We start from the raw sequence: 19,575 nt of genomic DNA on the forward strand, positions 1-19,575 counted from the left end.
GTAGAACACTTGCCTAGCATGCGTGAGGCACTGGGTTTGATCCTCAGCACCACATAAAAATAAAATAAAGATATTGTGTTCACCTATAACTAAAAAATAAATATTAAAAAGCTATATGCAGAGGACAGTCATTGCAGCACTATACCAAAAAAAAAAAAAAGAGAGAGAGAGAGAGAGAGAGAAATGAACAACAATAATGATGCAGTTACCTAAATTATGGAATATCAACTTAACAGAATATTTTATAGGCAGTGATTATGACAAATTCAAACTATGTGGAAAATATTCATGATGTGAAGAGAGCCAAATAAAAGATATTGTACCACTCACTGTAATGGCACAAATCATACAGGCATGTATTAGAAGAAAACATGAGCCACATTTTTTAAAATTTTACAACTTTCCTCAAATTTCTTGAAGAAGATTTGTTAAAACTATTTACAAATCAAACAGAATAATATATTTATTACAGAATGTACAAAAACTATATTGAATAACGGCCTGCAACAAAAACATAATTACTGCTTCCAATTTTATAAGAAAGCAAAATAATGGCTACTTATAAATTCACATTTATTTCAATAAAATATTTTATTCATAAAGAAATGTACCTCTTTTATATTTATTAAAATATTAAAGAAAAGTATAACATGAAAATTATAGTAAAACATAAATTGGAATAAAGTAATGACTTTGCTATTATGTCATTTAGGCTACTCATTAACTGTATTTTTGAAACGAAAAATAAAAGAATTGAGTAAACACCATGGAATATAAATTTATTCTTAACTTTTAAAGTACTTATAGTCTGGACTGCAGATTTATTTGATGATACTTGTTTCTATTTTCTTTTCTAATTGTTTCTTCCATGATATTGTATTCTTTTCAGTCAAACTATGAATTCCAAAATATCAGACACTATGCTATTTTCCAGGAATACCTTTTCATAATAAATATCTGCTCATAACAAATAGAATTTATTTGATAATATTGGAGCTTTTGATGCTAGAATTTGCCTGAGCATTCCTTTTTTGATAATCAGTTCTTTGCCTTATTTTAAATTAGTCCTCTGCCTTCTGCTGCATTCACTCTGCCATGTAGAACTATGTCCTGATTCTAAACTATTAAAGTGTCCTTGTTTGGTATGGTGCCATATGCCTGTAATCCAAGTGGCTCAGGAGGCTGAAGCAGGAGAATCCCAAGTTCAAAGCTAGCCTCAGCAACTTAACGAGGCCCTAGAAAACTTAGCAAGACTCTTTCTCAAAAAATAAAAAGGAATAGGAATGTGGATCGATGGTTAAGCACCCCTGGATTTAATCCCCAGTTACCTGGCCCCCACCAAAACGTCCTTGACTGCAACTGGTGTTATACCAGGTGACTCACCCACCTTTGCTTGCTTAATCAACAGGATGATCACTTACTAAATATGATGACCTACAGGTTACATATACTTCACAAGAATCAACATACCACTGAATATCAAACAAGCAAAATTATTAAAATTTAATCAAATAATTTCTTAAACAAGGCAGAGTTCACTTAAACACAAAATGTAGAAAACTTAAAAAAATATAACCATGAAAGATTTGTTACTTGCTAATAAATGTGACATATTTAAGATTCTTTAAATGATTTCAAGAATAGTATTTATGTTTAGACCACTCAAGTAAATTACTGAATGAAATTAGCTTATAAATCAAATACATCAACATGTATTACATAAATAAAGAACATGCCGAATTCTATATTAAATCAGACAGTTAAATATAATGTTTACTAGTTTATACTGAGCACTCTTCCCACCAGAGGAGTATTGGATAAAAAAAAAATGAATTTCACACATATACAAGTCTTAAGAAAGAATATTTTAAATAGTCTTTGAATAAATGAAAGAACAGGCTCATGAAACTTAAGAATGAATTTCTGAGAAAATGGGCAAAAGATCTAAATTCCAGATCAGAAGAATACTAAGGAAAAGGTAGCAAAAATAAGTGGGTTGGGGGCTGGGGACATAGCTCAGTTGGTAGAGTGCCTGCCTCACATGCACAAGGCACTGAGTTCAATCTGCAGAACCACCACCACCACCACCACCACCACACACACACACACACACACACACAATGGGTTAAATAAAGGAAGGGATCAAGGTTTGAGAGATGCAGTGAGGTATGTAAGAGATGCAGAGGATATGTGTTAGGTAGAATGCAGAGGGATGTGTTAGGTATAATGCTTGGTCTAAATTACAGTGCTTCTTAAACTTTTGGGGGTAACAGGCCCTGTAAGTATATTCTGAATGTCACATTTCCACTTGCAGAAAACAAAACAAAACAGAATCTACCCAAATATCTCGGATTAAGAAATTCTAGTATAAAAGACTCTTAGCAAAAATTCCACAGAACAAAGGAATGCAATTTACAGTGATAATGATTTTTCCAACAGAACTAAACCTTATTATCAAGTTAATCTCAATACCCCTTCAAAAATACTTAGTACCTATATATTTATTGCCCCAGGCTAGATTAGATATGACCCAAAAAAAGCTTTTGTGAGAATTATCATACATACCTAAGCATAAAGAATTATGGAGATGAAATGAGTAAAACCCAGTGAAGAAAGGAAAAAGAGAGTAAAAAGGGAGGGAAGTGAAAGTATATTAAAAAAAAAGAAAGAAAGAGGGAATTACACAGAATTTAAGTCATACACAGCGACCCATTTCATCATTCATAGTCATTATTTACAACTTCTATATATCTAAATATTTGTATCTATTGTAGAGAAAGGTAACACGGCAAACCAACCATGACAGTTTTTGTTTTCAGTACTAATTTATATGGCTATGAACTAACATATTTTTAATTTATGTTCTAATAACAGGTGTCATAGTGTTTTACTAAGACTTTTTAAAAATAGCTATCAAGGGCTGGGATTGTGGCTAAGTGGCAGAGCACTTGCCTCACATACGTGAGGCACTGGGTTCGATCCTCAGCACCAAATAAAAATAAAGAAACAAAATAAAGATACTGTGTCCATGTATAACTAAAAAAAAAATTTTAAAGCTATCAATTATAAAATTAACAAAGAATACTGACTAAACAGCCACTTAAATCCTGTTCCTTTCATCAGAAATTTACAATTGTTTAAATTTTGTCATTAAGACCTAATTTTGGAAACTACACTGAGATTCCATCTCTCTCCAGTCAGAATGGCAATTATCAAGAACCACAAGTAACAATAAATGTTGGCAAGGACATGGGAAAGAAGGGAAAGTGAAGGGAAGGGAAGGCAAGGCTAGGTTTTTTAAGTTTAGAAGTGGTAGGCTAGTGTTATGGCTCAGCAGTAAAGTGCTCGTCTGGCATGTGCAAGGCCCTAGGTTCGATCCTCAACACCACATAAAAATAAATAAATAAATAAAATTAAGGTGTTGTGTCCAACTACAACCACAAAAAATAAATATTAAAAAAGAGCAGATTATGCTAAGCGAAGTTAGCCAATCCCTAAAAAATAAATGCCGAATGTCTTCTCTGATATAAGGGAGGTGACTCAAAACAGAGTAGGGAGGAAGAGCATGAGAAGAAGATTAACACTAAACAAGGAAGAGAGGTGGGAGGGAATGGGAGGGAGAAGGAGAATTGCACAGAAGATGGAAGGAGACCCTCATTGTTACACAAAATACATATATGATGGTGTGAAGGGAAAGGGGGAAAAAAAAGAGAGAAAGAGAGAAAAGTGTCACAGTAGATGGGTAGAGAGAGGTGATGGGAGGGGAGGAGAAGGAAGGGGGGATAGGGAGGGCAGCAAAATACAACTGACACTAGGATTGCTGTATGTGTATACATGGCTGTATAACCAATGTGATCCTGCAATCTGTACACATGGAAAAATGAGAATTCATACCCTATTTGAATCAAATGTATGATACGTCAAGATCATTGTATTGTCTTGAGCAACTAATTAAAAAAAAAAAAAGAAGTGGTAAGTCAAAGTGCTGGGGCTCAGTGGTAGAGCACTTGGCTAGCATGTGTGAGACACTGGGTTCAATTCTGAGCACCACATATAAATAACTTAAATAATAAAGGTCTACTGACAACAAAAAATACTTAAAAAAAAGTGTAAGTCAAAAAGCAAACTTCAGATTGTAATAGGAAATAGGAATAAAGAAAAAATTGACAGATAAATAGTTTAAATCTGCAGATACTTAATTACTACGTTCACTGAAATGTCACAGTTTATTATTATTATTATTATTACTATTATTATTTTTGGTACTAGGGATTGAACCCAAGGCCTCACGCTTGCTGGGAAAATGCTCTATCACTGAGCTACATCCTCAATCCTTTTTATAACTTCCTTAAGATTAATGTTTGTAGCAAAATTTACAAAACAAAACCGTCCAAATTTAAGGGGATAAAGGCCAAGTATAGAGACAGATGCAGAAAGTCTAATCAAGTAAGGAGACATTTAATTCTTTTTTTTAAAACCCTGAAGGTACTCCACTTCCAATTAAAATACCATTAACTCATTTTGTCTTTCAAACACTTAACTTCACTCATATCCTCATTTGAATGAGTTCCGAAAACTACTAAATGATGAATTCAGAAAAGAGACTAACCTTTTTGAGAGCTCCCATGTGTTTCCAGGCTGACCTATCTTCCTCATTGCATTTAACTGAAAGTGCAGCAAGAGCCTGTGTATATAGTAGGGTAAAAAGCACCTTCACAATGCAGGTGAAGTGTTCTACAAGAGAAAAAGAATATCATTATTTCTTTGGAATCTAGACATTTTATAAACAAGATAACTTCATAAATACAGCTTTCCTTGCATGTGCAACACATAAATAGTAAATAAAGTGAAATTATGATGTGCTATACTTGTTGCCTAAAAGATCTGAAATTATAAAAACAATGTTCCTCTATACATCCACAGAATATGTTGATAAGAAACATAAGAAAGTATGATCTATTTCGGAAAACCAAAAAGTTAACGTCATTCAACCTGGGAATGAAGCCTATAGAACCTTGGCAAATACCCTCACTGGTTTTCAGGTGCTCATTATAACATTCATGTGTTTCAATGTTTAAAACCAACATATTACCTAACTCTAGTATAAGAAAGAGCTCATAAAGAATAGTATAATACAAAAAAATCTATATAATGAAAATTACAGAATCCTAAAGAAAGAAATCAAAGAAGACCTTAGAAGATGGAAAGATCTACCTAGCTCTTGGATAGGCAGAATTAATATTATCAAAATGACCGTACTTCCAAAAGCACTATACAGATTTAATGCAATTCCAATCAAAATTCCAATGATATTCCTCAAAATAACAGAAAAATCAATCATGAAATTCATCTGGAAAAATAAAAGACCCAGAATAGCTAAAGCAATCCTTAGCAGGAAAAGTGAAGCAGGTGGCATTATTATACCAGACCTTAAACTATACTACAGAAAAATAGTAACAAAAACAGCATGGTTTCAGCACCAAAACAGACTGGTAGACCAATGATACAGAATAGAGGACACAGAGACCAACCCATACCACTACAATTATCGTATATTAGACAAAGGTGCCAAGAACATGCATTGGAGAAAAGATTGCCTCTTCAACAAATGGTGCTGAGAAAACTGGAAATTCATATGCAAAAAAATGAAATTAAACCTCTATTTCTCACCATGCACAAAACTCAAATCAAAATAAATCAAGGACTTAAGAATACAACCAGAGGGCTGGAGTTGTGGCTCAGTGGTAGAACACTTGCCTGGCATGCATGAGGCCCTGGGTTCAATCCTCAGGACTGCATATAAATAAATAAAATAAAAAGATCCATTGACAACTAAAAAAAATATATATATATATACATATATATATTAAAAAAATACAACCAGAGACCCTGAGTCTAATAGAAGAAAAAGTAGATCCTAATCTACATCACATGGGATTAGACCCCAACTTCCTTAATAAGACTCCTGTGGTGCAAGAATTAAAATCAAGAATCAATAAATGGGGCTGGGGATGTGGCTCAAGCGGTAGCGCACTCGCCTGGCACGCGTGCGGCCCGGGTTCGATCCTCAGCACCACATACAAAGATGTTGTGTCCGCCGAAAACTAAAAAATAAATAAATAAATATTTAAAAAAAAAAAGAATCAATAAATGGGATGGACTCAAACTCAAAAAAGTTTCTTCTCAGCAAAAGAAACAATCTGTGAAGTGAATAGAGAGCCTATATCCTGGGAACAAATCTTAACCCCTTGCACATTAGATAGAGCACTAATCAGTAGGCTATATAAAGAACTCAAAAAGCTAAACACCAAAAAAAACAAATAACCCAATCAATAAATGGGTCAAGGACCTTAAGAGACACTTCTCAGAAAACGATGTACAATCAATCAATACATGAAAAAATGTTCATCATCACTAGTAATTAGAGAAATGCAAATCAAAACCACTCTAAGATTTCATCTCACTCCAGTCAGAATGGCAGCTATTATCCACACAAACAACAATAAGTGTTGTCAAGGATGTGGAAAAAAAGATACACTCATACACTGCTGTGGGACTGCAAATTGGTGCAGCCAATATAGATAGCAGTATGGAGATTTCTTGGAAAACTGGGAATGGAACCACCATTTGACCCAGTTATCCCTCTCCTCAGCCTATACCTAAAGGACTAAAAACAGCATACTAAAGGGACTCAGCCACATCAATGTTTATAGCAGCACAATTCACAATAGCTAAACTGTGGAACCAACCTAGATGCCCTTCAATAGATGAATGGATAAAAAAAAATGTGGCATATATACACAACGGAATATTACTCAGCAATAAAAGAGAATAAAATCATGGCATTTGCAGGTAAATGGATGGAGTTAGAGAAGATAATGCTAAGTGAAGTTAGCCAATCCCAAAAAACCAAGTGCCGAAAGTTTTCTTTGATATAAGGAGGCTGATTCATAGTGGGATAAGGAGTAGGAGCATGGGAAGAACAGACAAATTCTAGATAGGAAAAAGGGGTGGGAGGGGGGAATGGGATTATTAATGATGGTAGAATGTGATGATCATTATTATCCAAAGTACAGGTATAAAGACACGAAATGGTGTGAATGTACTGTGTATACAATCAGAGATATGAAAAATTGTGCTCTATATGTGTAATTAGAAATATAATGCATTCCTCTGTCATATATAAATAAAAAGAAGAGGGCTGAGGTTGTGCCTCAGTAGTAGAGCGCTTGCCTAGCATGTGAGAGACACTGGGCTTGATTCTCAGCACTGCATATAAATAAATAAAGGTCCACTGGCAATTAAAAAATATTTTTATTAAATAAATAAATATAGTATAATATAAAATATGTATTTTATAAAGTAAAAAAAAAATTCTAGTATTTAGGTTGCTGAGTTTCAGAATTCAGTGAAAACTCTAGTAATATCAAGCAGTAAAAACAATACATAAAGTGCCTGATAGTTTTGGACATATATGAGGTACTTTTATATTAAATTGGAGCTTAACAATCATAGTTAACATCTGCATTACGTAATAACTTAGAAAATCTTTTCAAATGTCTTACTCAATCCTCAAAATGGTCTCAATGTTTCAGACAAACTTACACACCTAGGATTCTAAACTTGCATCCATATAGATAATTTTTCTTCAAATCTGTGTTCCTTCTATCATACTATGCTGCTCTGGTAGCAAATACTTATTTCTATGTAATCAGTTGCTGGAGTGAGGAATTTATAGACATCCTTGATACTTTTCTGTCTCTTTCTTACCCACATTAAAATAATCACCAAGTCCTGTCAATTCTATTTTTTAAATATCTCCCAAGTCAGTTCAAAAAACCTGGACAAAACTTCCATTGTTTCTTTTCCAGACCTAAAATTCCAACCGAAGTGACTATGTCACATCCTTGATCATTTCCATGTTTGATGATTCACTAGAACTCATAAGATTATACTGAGTCTTATAGTCATACTCATGACTATGATTCATAACAGCATAAGAATACTAACTAAAATCAGCAAAGGGAAAAGGCCCATTGGGTAAAGTCCTGAGGAAATTTTTAGAGTCCACACTGGATGTGCTTAATCTCCTCCAGCAACAAGCTGTGACAGCTCAGAAATCTCACGAAAGAGACAGCACCCAAAGGGCTGTCTCTGCCTAGCATATATCAAAATCCCAGACTCCTAGGGAGAAAGTAAAAGCGTTCAGCAAGAACCACATTGTTACTCAAAACAGATTTGGCATTCTTATCAGTTCTGAAAATGATGGGTTTCCTTCCAAAGCCCAAGTTCAATGATGCCAGTTAAGGTCCAACTTTACAAGCAGGCCTTCTATGTTAATTCTTTTCTACGTGGTAGTTTATCTGCATCACCTCTTAGATTCTGACAATCTATTTTTTACTGTAGCTAGATTGATGTCTGCCCCTTTCCACTGAGGTGTAATTGATGAAAATTGTAAATACTGAAGGTATAAACATACACTCTGAAATGATTCACATTCAAGTAAACATATATCACCTCATATAGTTATCACTTTATATGTATGTGGTTAGAATACTTAACGTCTACTCTCTTAGCAAATCAAAGTATACAACAAAGTTTTATTAAATACAGTTAGTATACTTAATTTAGGAGATATAATGTGAGCAGATTCTAGAACTTATTTTCTTGGCACTTGTACCTTTGACTAAAATCTCCCCACTTCCCCACCCATCCTCCTGACCACTGGTAACTACACTTCTACTGTTTCTATGAGTATGAATGTTTTAAATTCTATATATAAATGGGATAATGCATTACAGCTGGTCCTCTGTGTCCACAGCTTCCACATCTGCAGAGTCAATCAACTTCAGATAGAAAATATTTGAAAAAAAATTATCTTTATTGAACATGCACAGTTTTCTTTCTGGCTTTATTAAATAATACAGTGTAACAACTATTTTACATAGCATTTACATTGTATTAGGAATTACACAATGTACCTTGTATTATTGTGTGTGTGTATATATATAAAAATATATAAATATATAAATTAAAGAAAAAATATATAGTAATATTATAAGTAAACTAGAGAAGATTTAAAGTATTACCACAGGACATGTATAAATTATATGCAAATATTATGCCATCTTTATATAAGAGACTTGAACATCTTCAAATTTTGGAATACATGCGGCATCCTGAAACCAATCCCTAGAAAATATCAGGGGACAACTGTATTTATTTCTGGGACTGGCTTATTTCATGTAACATAATATCCTCCAGGTTCACTGTTGCAAATGGAACGAGATTTCCTTCCTTTTTAAGGTTAAATAACCTTCCATGTATATATGTGTGCATGTGTGTATGTGCGTGTGTGCACACACACATGTGTATGTGTGTATCCATTCACTCATTAACATTTAGGTTGTTTCTACATCCTAGCTATTGTAAACAATGAGGCAATGGAACATGGGAATACAGATATCTCAAGACACTGATTTCATTTCCTTTGGCTCTACACCCAGAAGTAGGATCTCTGTATCATATGATAGTCCTATTTTTAATTTTCTGAGGACCCTCCACAATCTTTACCATAAGGGTTGAACTAATTTACATTCGTTCCAACAAGGTATAAGGGTTCCATTTTCTCCACATCCTCACCTATACTTGTAATTTTTTGATAGAAACCTTCCAAACCAGTTAGAGGTAATATCTCACTGTAGTTTTGATTTGCAGTTCCCTGATGATTACTGATATTAAGAAGACTGATGATCTTTTAAAGAAACACTTGGCATCCTTCCCCTAGGTGTCTACAAACTGAAATAATCTTCCTTTCTCATAGGTAGGCTAACTCATGAAATCAGTCAAATAACACCTTGAAAGTCACTTCCCAAAGAAAATCTTGCCTGATTTAAAATTGTGTGAGTATACACATGTGTGCCACATATCTGCTCTTATCCGTGCCAATCAGTTAGGGTGGGTACTTGATATAAACCATATTAGTCATAGTGCATCTATGGGATTTTTATAACTGGAGATGAAGAGAAAGTGTAAATATTGAGCCTAGAAATGTCAGAGGCCATGCTTCTGGTCAACAGCTGAGCCTGAATGAAGTGACAAGACTGACGAAAGTGGACTCATGGCAGAATGAGAGATCCATGATAGAAAGAATCTGTCAGCACTTAAAGTTATGGTTCTGGTTTATCCCTAAGACCACAAGACTACTCCCAGCTCCTACAGGCTCATGTGAGTCCTTCAGTGGACTTCAAATGAATTTCTCTCACCTGCAATAGATATAGCATTAAGAACTTATAGTATGGGAGCAAATAGAAGGAGAAGAAATCTAAAATTGGAGCATTAAAAAATAAAGACTCCAGACCAAACCAGGAAACTTAGTTTTGAATAATGAAGATAAATAAGTCATAATGAGGAAGCCAGGGATGGAATCAAGAAAGGGAAGGAGGATTTCAGAGGATACAGAGATATGAAACTAGAAAAGTTAATTTTTGTGCTGAAAACCAAATGTTGCAAACAATAGGCTACCCATCTGAATGCAGCTTCAAAGATGTATGGTATACTTTTATCCTATTTCATTTTTATTTACTGATATTTAAAAACAGATTTCTTACAAAAGCCCAGAATTTCACTTACTCTGAATAAAATCTGATAATAAAGCAATTTATGCAGGAGAATGACATTATATTTGCATTTTGAAATATCCACTGTAGCTTCTTAGAAAAGGATGGAACAAGACAAGAATGGAGGCAAGTCAGGGAAATGCAAATTCAAACTAATTTGAGATCCCATCTAACCCCAGTTAAAACAACTATTTAAAAAAAAAATGCTGGCAAGGATGCAGAGAAAAAGGAATTCTTTTGAACTACTGGTGGAAATGTAAATTAGTAAATGCACTACGGAAAAACAGTATGGGAATTCCTCAGAAAACTAAAAAATGAGCTACCACATGATCCATATACCACTCTTAGGTATATATCTTAAGAAAATAAAGTCAACACAAGACAGACACCTGCATACCACTGTTTACTGTGGTACTATTTACAATAGCCAAGATATGGAATCAGCCTAGGCACCCATCAATAGAAGAATGGATAAATAAAATATGATATAGATACACAAAGAAGAATGAAATTCTGTCATTTGCAGGGAAATGGATGGCACTGGAGGACATCATGCTGAGCAAAATAAGTTAGACAAAGAAAGACAAGATTGTATGTTTTCTCTTATATGTGTAAAAAAAACAAAGAGGATAAGAAGCAGAAGAGAGACTAGCAAGGACTTGGAAGGGAGCTTGAGGGATGGGTAAAATCGATATCAGGAAGAGTGGACATGAGCAATGTACAACATGGATGGAAATGTCATGGTGAAACATCTGTACAATTAATAAGTGTTAATTTTTTAAAAATTAGAGGTAAGAACACCTTCTAGCAGACTGAAGAAGCATTATATATATATATGTGTGTGTGTGTGTGTGTGTGTAATTAGGATGCCCTGCACTAAAGAGCAACGAAGATGAAGAGAATTTTTCAAGTTAGAAGAAGATTTAAATGATAGAAATTATAGGACTGGTTGACATTTAGAGGTATAGAATGATGGTAGTATCTCCTATACAAAGGGTAGATGGTAGTAGAATGACTAAAATGGAAAACAGGAAGAAAGCAAGTTTAGATAGGAAGAAAATTACTATTATATATGTGAACTTAAGGTATGTGTAGGAATTTGGGTTTGGTACTCAACAGGAAGTTGTAGCCTGGTGCTAGAGACTGGGGAATTATTAGAGAATTAAGTCCAGCTGAAGTTACAGAAAAGATAAAATTTAGAAGGTAAGGGACAGGAAGTAAGGAATAATTCAGGATGTGAGAGAATGGTAAATGAAAAACAGCCTCAATATAAGTAGAAAAAGGATAACAGGGGAACCAGGAAAGAATTACATCATCAAAACCAAGAAATGAGTGTTCCATCAATGTTTAAACAGTCTGATGAAAATTAATAGCATTTGTCTAAGCATAAACAAAAAGACTTTAACAAGGGAAATCATTTACGTTGTCTAGAAACACCACTCACATGTATCTTCTCTTTTTAAACTATATTTTTATTAAAAAGTAAAGCACTAAAAGAAATGACAGCTACTATATACAGAATTTAAGCTTTTTGTTGTAGAAAAGTACTATTTTCTATTTTTAGTCACTGTCACTGTTTTTTAAGCATTTAAACTGGCAATTTAAAGTCACAGCAATTTAAAATCACTCAAATTTTCACATTCACTTGTTCATTTAATAATCGATTTATTGAATGTTCATAAGGGATGAAACCAAAGTCTTTTAGGGACTTTTATAAAGCAAGGAATCACCTATCTTCAGTGTATGTATATTAGATCAAATGAACAAATCCCTGCAAACATAAGTATCAAAATTTAAAAAGGAAAAACAGGATTGACAATCACTCTCAGCCAATGGGTTTAAAAACAAAAGTCCACAATCAAAACACTTAAGATTGAACAAAGAAGATCAATACCTACTTGAAATTTCTTAGAAGCAAACAGATTTTAACATTTATAATAGCACTGTGGTACTTTTACAGTGATATAGAGGTAGGATTGGGGCAGGGTACATTCAAGGCAGCTCAATAATAATAGTTTGCTCCTGGGCTGGGTATATGGTGCTTCCTTGGTTCAAGCCCCAGCACAGCAAATCATAATAATGATAAATTTTTTAAAAAAGCTTATTTATACTGATTACATAAGATAGATAACAAATGTGATAAAGATAAATATTAACCTGGGACATAAGAAGTGAATTTTCCTTAGAATTACATTCTTGATTTCCTATTCTTAATTACTGTGTGGGCTAAGCTACTAAACAGATGCCACATCTATTTCAGAAGATGAAGTCATCATTTTGTAATTTATCTGTAATTTATCATTTTTAAAAATTTAAAATGTCATAATTCATGAAATTAAAATAACATCTTAAATAAACATCATATGAAAATCCTTGCTCATGTTTCTTTCCTTCTCCTCCCCCTGCACCCCCATCAAGACACAACACCAGAAATGGAATAAATAGTTCTAAGGATATCTACATTAATTGGAACAAGGGCCCAATTCTGGAATGATGTCGACAGTTTTATTTTTTGTTTTCTTTTTAAGTGGGTAAGGCACAAAAACATGGACAACAATCAAAAAAATTGAGTATTTAGTGAGTATCCACTCTATGACTGGTGTTGAGGTTTTCAAGGAATCAGCAGTCTCCTGGGGAAACAGAGTTGGTCAACAAATATCCACAGATGCACTGACTTGCCTGCAAGTACCAGGCTTAGTGTAGGTGATGAATAAGACAAATAGGATTCAAATGTTTGCCTAAGTTCCTTATTGTTTTAGAGTTAAGATAATTCAAAATGTTCCAAGTTTCTTTTAGAACAACATAGAATACATGTAAAACATAAAACCCCTCAGGGAAAAACATACAAGAAACAGGACATGATCTGAAGATGGCATCATATATTTTATTCTTTTCCTAAAATAATCACAAAAAAGTTGTTAAAAATATATACTGTTCCACTGCTTCCAACAGTACTTTGTATAGATCATTTGAGAACATCAAATATCATTCTCCCTTTTGATGATCTAGAGTTACTAATTACATGTGCTCTGTTCCTCTCATAAATTAATTTATGATATGTTTTTCTGTGTGATAAGCTGGAATCTATTTTCTCTTTGATGAGTGAAGAGCCCAGTTTAAAAGACTTTATTTGCCTTAATCAAGATAGAAAGAAGATCCCAAATCCATCCAACAACTAATAAGGTAGTTAATGCTGTTCCCTTAGGCATACTTTAGCCAACTGAATTTTGGTTCTAATAAACTATCAACATTCTCCACAAACATGACATGGAAGTGATCACAAAATAAAATCTAAAGATTTTAATGAAAGTAAGAGCTTTCTTGAATTTCAAAATACAAAATAAGCAATTTAGCATAAAATAAGACCAATGGATTTTTAACACATCCATTACATTCCATACCTGCTGAGAACATTATACATTATGCATTAGGGATATATATAAGATAATACTTATCCTAGAGGAACTGATAGTTTACAGAGGGATATATTTTTAAAAAATATATCTACTATGACATAAGACAAGCATAAAAAGAGAAGTCTGAGTAAGTTGTTATGGGAAACGGAACAAGGGATACACAAGAGAAAGACTTCCAAGAGAAGGTATCAATTCAAGTAACGAACCACCAGGAGTTATTAAGTGAAAAAAAATAAAAAACAAAAAACAGAGAAATGGCAAACATTTAAACATGCTTAAAACTCTCCTATCTTAAAAACAAACAACAAGCTACCCCTATGAATTACACCCATGTATAGCTTCTGTTTTCTCCCTCCCCAATAACTCTTGATAATTCTCTGTGGACTGTTTTCTCACTCTACTATGATCTATTGACTTTAAAACTGCAAACACAATCTCCTTACTGCTATTCCTTATTACAGAACTATTTCTTTGTCTATGGCCAGGAGTTCTCAATAGAATTAATAAATAATTGATCTTTTTTTTTTTTTTTTTTTTTTTTTTTTTTTTTAACCAGGAACTGAACCCAGGGACACTGAGCCATTGAGTCACATCCCCAACACTTTTTATTTTTTTGAGACAGGGTCTTGCCAAGTTGCTTAGGGCTTTGCTAAGTTGCTGAAGATGGCTTTGAACTTGGGATCCTCCTGCCTCAGCCTCCCAAGTCACTGAGATTTTTGACTTTTTAGGGATCAAGACTGTTTTGGAAATCTGTTAAGAGCTATAGAACTATTTTAGAAAAAAAATGTACATTTACATACAAAAATTTTCTACATTTTAGAAGATTCATGGATTCCATGAAGCCCACGGATGAACACTAGAGCCACAGATTAAAAAGCCTTGGTCTGAAGAAACTGTCAAAGACTGCCAAGGTCAAATCAATAGAACCTAAGCCAAATTTAAGTATCTTAAGTTATTATTCACAGTGAAACTGAAAGACATCAAATATTTTAAAATCCAAGAATTTACAATTGTACTGAAAAATAAAAATGCAAACAACTTTGGAAAATACTAAAAATAAAAGTAATCTTTCTGCAAACTGGTATATTATTTTCCTATATTAACTTTACCAATGGGTAAGTAATAGGAAAAACTTCTTTCTTTTTATAATAATTTTTCCTGGCAAGGTGGCATACACTTGTAACCCCAGTGACTCTGGAGGTTGAGGCTGGAGGGTCACAAGTTCAAAATCAACCTCAGCAACTTAGTGAGACCTTAAGCAACTCTGGAGGCTGAGGCAGGAGGATCACAAGAGACCTTGTTTCAAAATAAAAAATAAAAATGGCTGGGATATGGCTCAGTGGTAAAGTGCCTCTGGGTTTAATACAAAAAAAAAAATGTACACCAAACAAAAAAAGTAATTAAGGAATAAATCAAGACAATCAACAATACTCTTGAATGTCACCTACAGAAAGGCAAATTGATATTATTCTCCTGATTAAAGTTTCTAACACTGTCCATGAAGTATCTCTGAACAAAGAAAAAGAAAAAAGAAACTGAATCCACATTTCTAAATCTATCTTCCAGTTTGTAGGAAACACACAGGGACAGAACATATTGCTAAACAACAAGAATGCAATTAGCAAAATTTAAATTATGGAAAACTCTAAGGACAAAAGACTAAAAATTTTCAACAAATGTTAGAGGGAAAGGAAAGAAATATTACAATCAAATCCAATGTGTCAACCTTGTTTGGATCCTAAGTCAAACAAACCAACTGTAAGAAATCAATTATAAGAACCAACTATGGAAACCTAAATACTGACTAGATATTTAATGATATTAAGACATAACTCCATTTTAAAATTTGTTCATAGCAGTATGGTTATGTTTATTAAAGAATTATTATATTTTAGAGATACATAATGAAGGCTATATGGATAAAAAATGAGGTTTGGGATTTGCTTCAAAATAAGAATAGGAGAGAGGAAGGACTAGTTGAGGATATAAATAAAAACAAGGTTGGCCATGAATTGATAATTGGTAGGTACACAAGACCATCAAACTCTGCTTTTTACCATTATGTATGTTTGAGATATTCTAAAATAGTCATTTATTTTTAAAGCCCTGGTGTGTAACAAAGCAAAACTGAGATATTTTCTCTATTAAAATGAATGGCAAATAAAGTCCTATCTCCTTTTTTTTTTGGCCTTGCTTATGGGATCTTGTAAGAATAATCTCCAGGAAGATGCTCCAGAAAATCCTGGAATCACTATCCTATAAAGCATAGTTAGAACAAACTTGTGAAGCTCCTTAATAACAGCAAGATGGGAAAACACAGTAACATGATCTAAGTAATTGACTCTTCCTTAAAAAGATAATTATTTTAAGCTTTAAACTCAAGAGGTTGAAAATGAAGGAAGAATTTTAGCCAAAGACATACAATTGTTATGTTCTAAGTGGATCTTCTAAAATGGCTTTTTTTTTTTTTTTTTTTTTTTTTAATAAAACCAGGGATTGAACACAGGAGCACTTAGCTACTGAGCCACATCTCCAGCCCTTTTTTATTTATTTTTTATTTTGAGACAGGATCTTTCTAAGTTGCTTGCAGCTTCACTAAGTTGATGAGGCTGGCTTTGAATTGGTGATCCTACTGCCTCAGCCTCCTGAGCCACTGGGATTTACAGTAGTGTGCCAGCTCCCTGAGCCTAAAATGGCCTCAGAGTTAAGTTCTTATCTCAACGCTCCATTCTACTGAACTAGACTGTGATGGCTGTAACTCTAGGAAGATGAAAACCAAACTATAAGAAATTTGGTGCTGTGAAATAGAAGAATAGACCTGCCTACTTTCTTTTTACATGAAAGAGAAATTAGCTTCAATCTTATTTAAGCTTAAAAATAATATTTAAGCTTAAAACTGTGTTGGTTTTCGTTTCCTCATTGCAATATGTAGCCAAACCTGATCCTCTGTAACAAAATGTCTTTCCCTTTGAACATACAAAACTAAACATGAATATGTGAAGAAAGTGATCTATCATAAGTTATTTCCAGATTTATTCTTTGGAGGCCAGTAATGTGATGGGTATTATGATAAATAAGATTCCCAGATGTAAAAAAAGATCAAAGAAAACAAATGCTTGCTTTTAATATATTTAGTCTGAACTTCTGATGAGACAATTGGTGGAAGAAGGTCTTTTGACCTGAAACTAGTGCTTAAAAGTTGTCCAGATAAATTTCTGCTTCAACTACTTTCAAATAAGACCACCAGAAGCATTTACCATCCTAGTACATGTAAACAGTAAAATTTTTCCTTCTTTTCCTTTTCTAATAACAACCAATAACTAAAGTTATAGAAATATATACATTTCTAGAACAAAAACAGACATTATCCCCATTACCAAACACATGTATGTGTACACATACGTGCACACATGCGCACACACACTAAAGATTACCAACTGTTATTAACTATTAGGTCAATATTAGAGGGCAAACTGAAAAATTTACATTAACAACTCTATCTTCTTTATCTATTACTCTTCACATCCCACAAAAGCTGTCTGAGGAAAATTCAAGTTACTGAATATAATTAAACAACCTTCTATCTCTTTGAGCTTCCTAGTAGTTAAGGTAAGGTCTCTTTCTAGTCAATGTTCAATGTGCTTAAAAAAAAGAAAGAAAGAAAGAATGTTTTTTTATTTTTATGTTTTTTGGTCCAGCCCTAAATTCTAAGAACAATTCATCACTACAATGACAGTGAACAACATATTAAACAGATTAATTTTCTTGATGCATTTTAGAACACGATTTTAGGATGTTTCTACTAAATTAAATTCTATAGTTTCAATTAAATCCCCTTTCACCATTAGCTTCGCCTTCTGTTGAAAACTATTACCAACAGTTTCCTGTGACAATGATACAACAATGACAACTCTTAGACACTCAAACAACAGGTCCTCTACTCTTAATTGAAAAATTTTTCTCTTTAGATTAAATATTAATTATGAAAATTAAAAATCCTATATGTCAAGTCTCTTCCCCTTTTTCAGGTTTACATAATAACTTTATACTTATAAACAAAAAATATTTAAAATAAAATATTTTAAATTGTAAATATTTGAAGATGTAAAACAAAGTAACTTTTTATACTTCAAAATGTAATGACTGGTATAATTAGAATAGCAAATTAGGAGTAAACTGGCACAACTCCAAGACAATTGTTTCCCTAAACTAAGAGAAACTAACCAAAGTGACACACGAGGGGGGAAAAGAAACCCTAAAAAATTTAAAACTGATTTAGCAAAGAGATTAATTACATTGAGGTTATTTGATGGGTTTAGATTTTAAAGTCTATAAACATAAACGATTAAATTAATAGGCACAGCCAAATCCAAAAAAGTAATATAAAAAAACATCTGCATGTTAGAGGAAGGAAGAAACGGGGAGTGATTGCTTATTGGGCCTTGCATGTGCTGGGCAAGCACTCTACCACTGAGTTAAATCCCCAGCTCCTGTATGCATCTTTAATTTTAAAAAATTAATTAAAAATTCACAGTGCTGGTATAAATAAAATATTATGCTTGCTTATTGTTATAGCTTAAATCTGGAAGGATTGGTTCCCAGTGCAGCAATGTTCAGAAGTGGGGCTTTTGGGGATTGGGCCATGAGTGATCTGATTTCATTAGGGGATTAATCTACTGATGGACTAACCATTTGATGACATCAGTGGGAGATGTAGAAACTTTAGGAGGTAAGGCCTAGTTGGAAGAAGGTATTTTTTGTTTCTCTCTTTCTCTGCTTTTCAGCTGTTATAAAGTAAACAGTTTGCTCTGCCATGTACTCTGACATAACATTTTGCTTCATCACAGGCCCAAAGAAATGGAGCTGATTGATGGTAGACTGAAACCATGAGCCAAAATATATCATTCTTTCTTTAAGTTTTATTTTTTTTCACATCAAAATTTTATTTGAAAAATTCATGCATTTTCTGCTAATTTTTGTAAGCATTTAAAAATATTTTCCATTCCTATATTATTTTGCTTTTTGTTCTGTTAATTTGTTGTTTCAAACATTATTTTTAAAATTTTTTCTTTTGGAAAATTGAACAGTATTTTTGACACATGTTCCTTATAATGTTCTTACACTGGGTATAGACTGAGGAGTGGGATAGCTGGGTCAAATGGTGGTTCCATTACAAATTTTCTAAGGAATCTCCATACTGCTTTCCAGATTAGTTACACTAATTTGCAGTCCCACCAACAATGTATGAGTGTGCCTTTTTCCCCACATCCTCATCAACACATTATTGTTTGTATTCTTGATAATTGCCATTCTGACTGGAGTGAGATGAAATCATAGAGCAGTTTTGATACAAATTTCTCTAATTACTAAAGACAGTGAACATTTTTTCATATATTTGATCAAACATATATCTTCTTCTGAGAAGCATCTGTTCAGTTCCTAAGCCCATTAATTGATTGGGTTGTTATTTTGGTGCTAAGTTTTTGGAGTTCTTTATATATTCTGCAGATTAGTTCCCTATCTAACATGCATGTGGCAAA

The 19,575-nt window shown here is 33.3% G+C and overlaps 1 protein-coding gene across 6 annotated transcripts in view; it reads right to left on the bottom strand.

Annotated features, from left to right (window-relative positions):
• The window catches only part of Ubr3 (ubiquitin protein ligase E3 component n-recognin 3), a 237,067-nt gene that overhangs the window by 20,252 nt on the left and 197,240 nt on the right, over positions 1-19,575 (bottom strand). For all 6 annotated transcript variants that reach the window (XM_076865444.2, XM_076865439.2, XM_076865443.2 and 3 more), the window contains one exon: positions 4,610-4,734. In XM_076865444.2, coding sequence (XP_076721559.2) covers positions 4,610-4,734 — 125 coding nt within the window. The remainder of the gene's footprint in view (positions 1-4,609; positions 4,735-19,575) is intronic.

The sequence above is a fragment of the Callospermophilus lateralis genome, chromosome 9 (genome assembly GCF_048772815.1).
Source record: "Callospermophilus lateralis isolate mCalLat2 chromosome 9, mCalLat2.hap1, whole genome shotgun sequence".
Taxonomy (NCBI): domain Eukaryota; kingdom Metazoa; phylum Chordata; class Mammalia; order Rodentia; family Sciuridae; genus Callospermophilus; species Callospermophilus lateralis.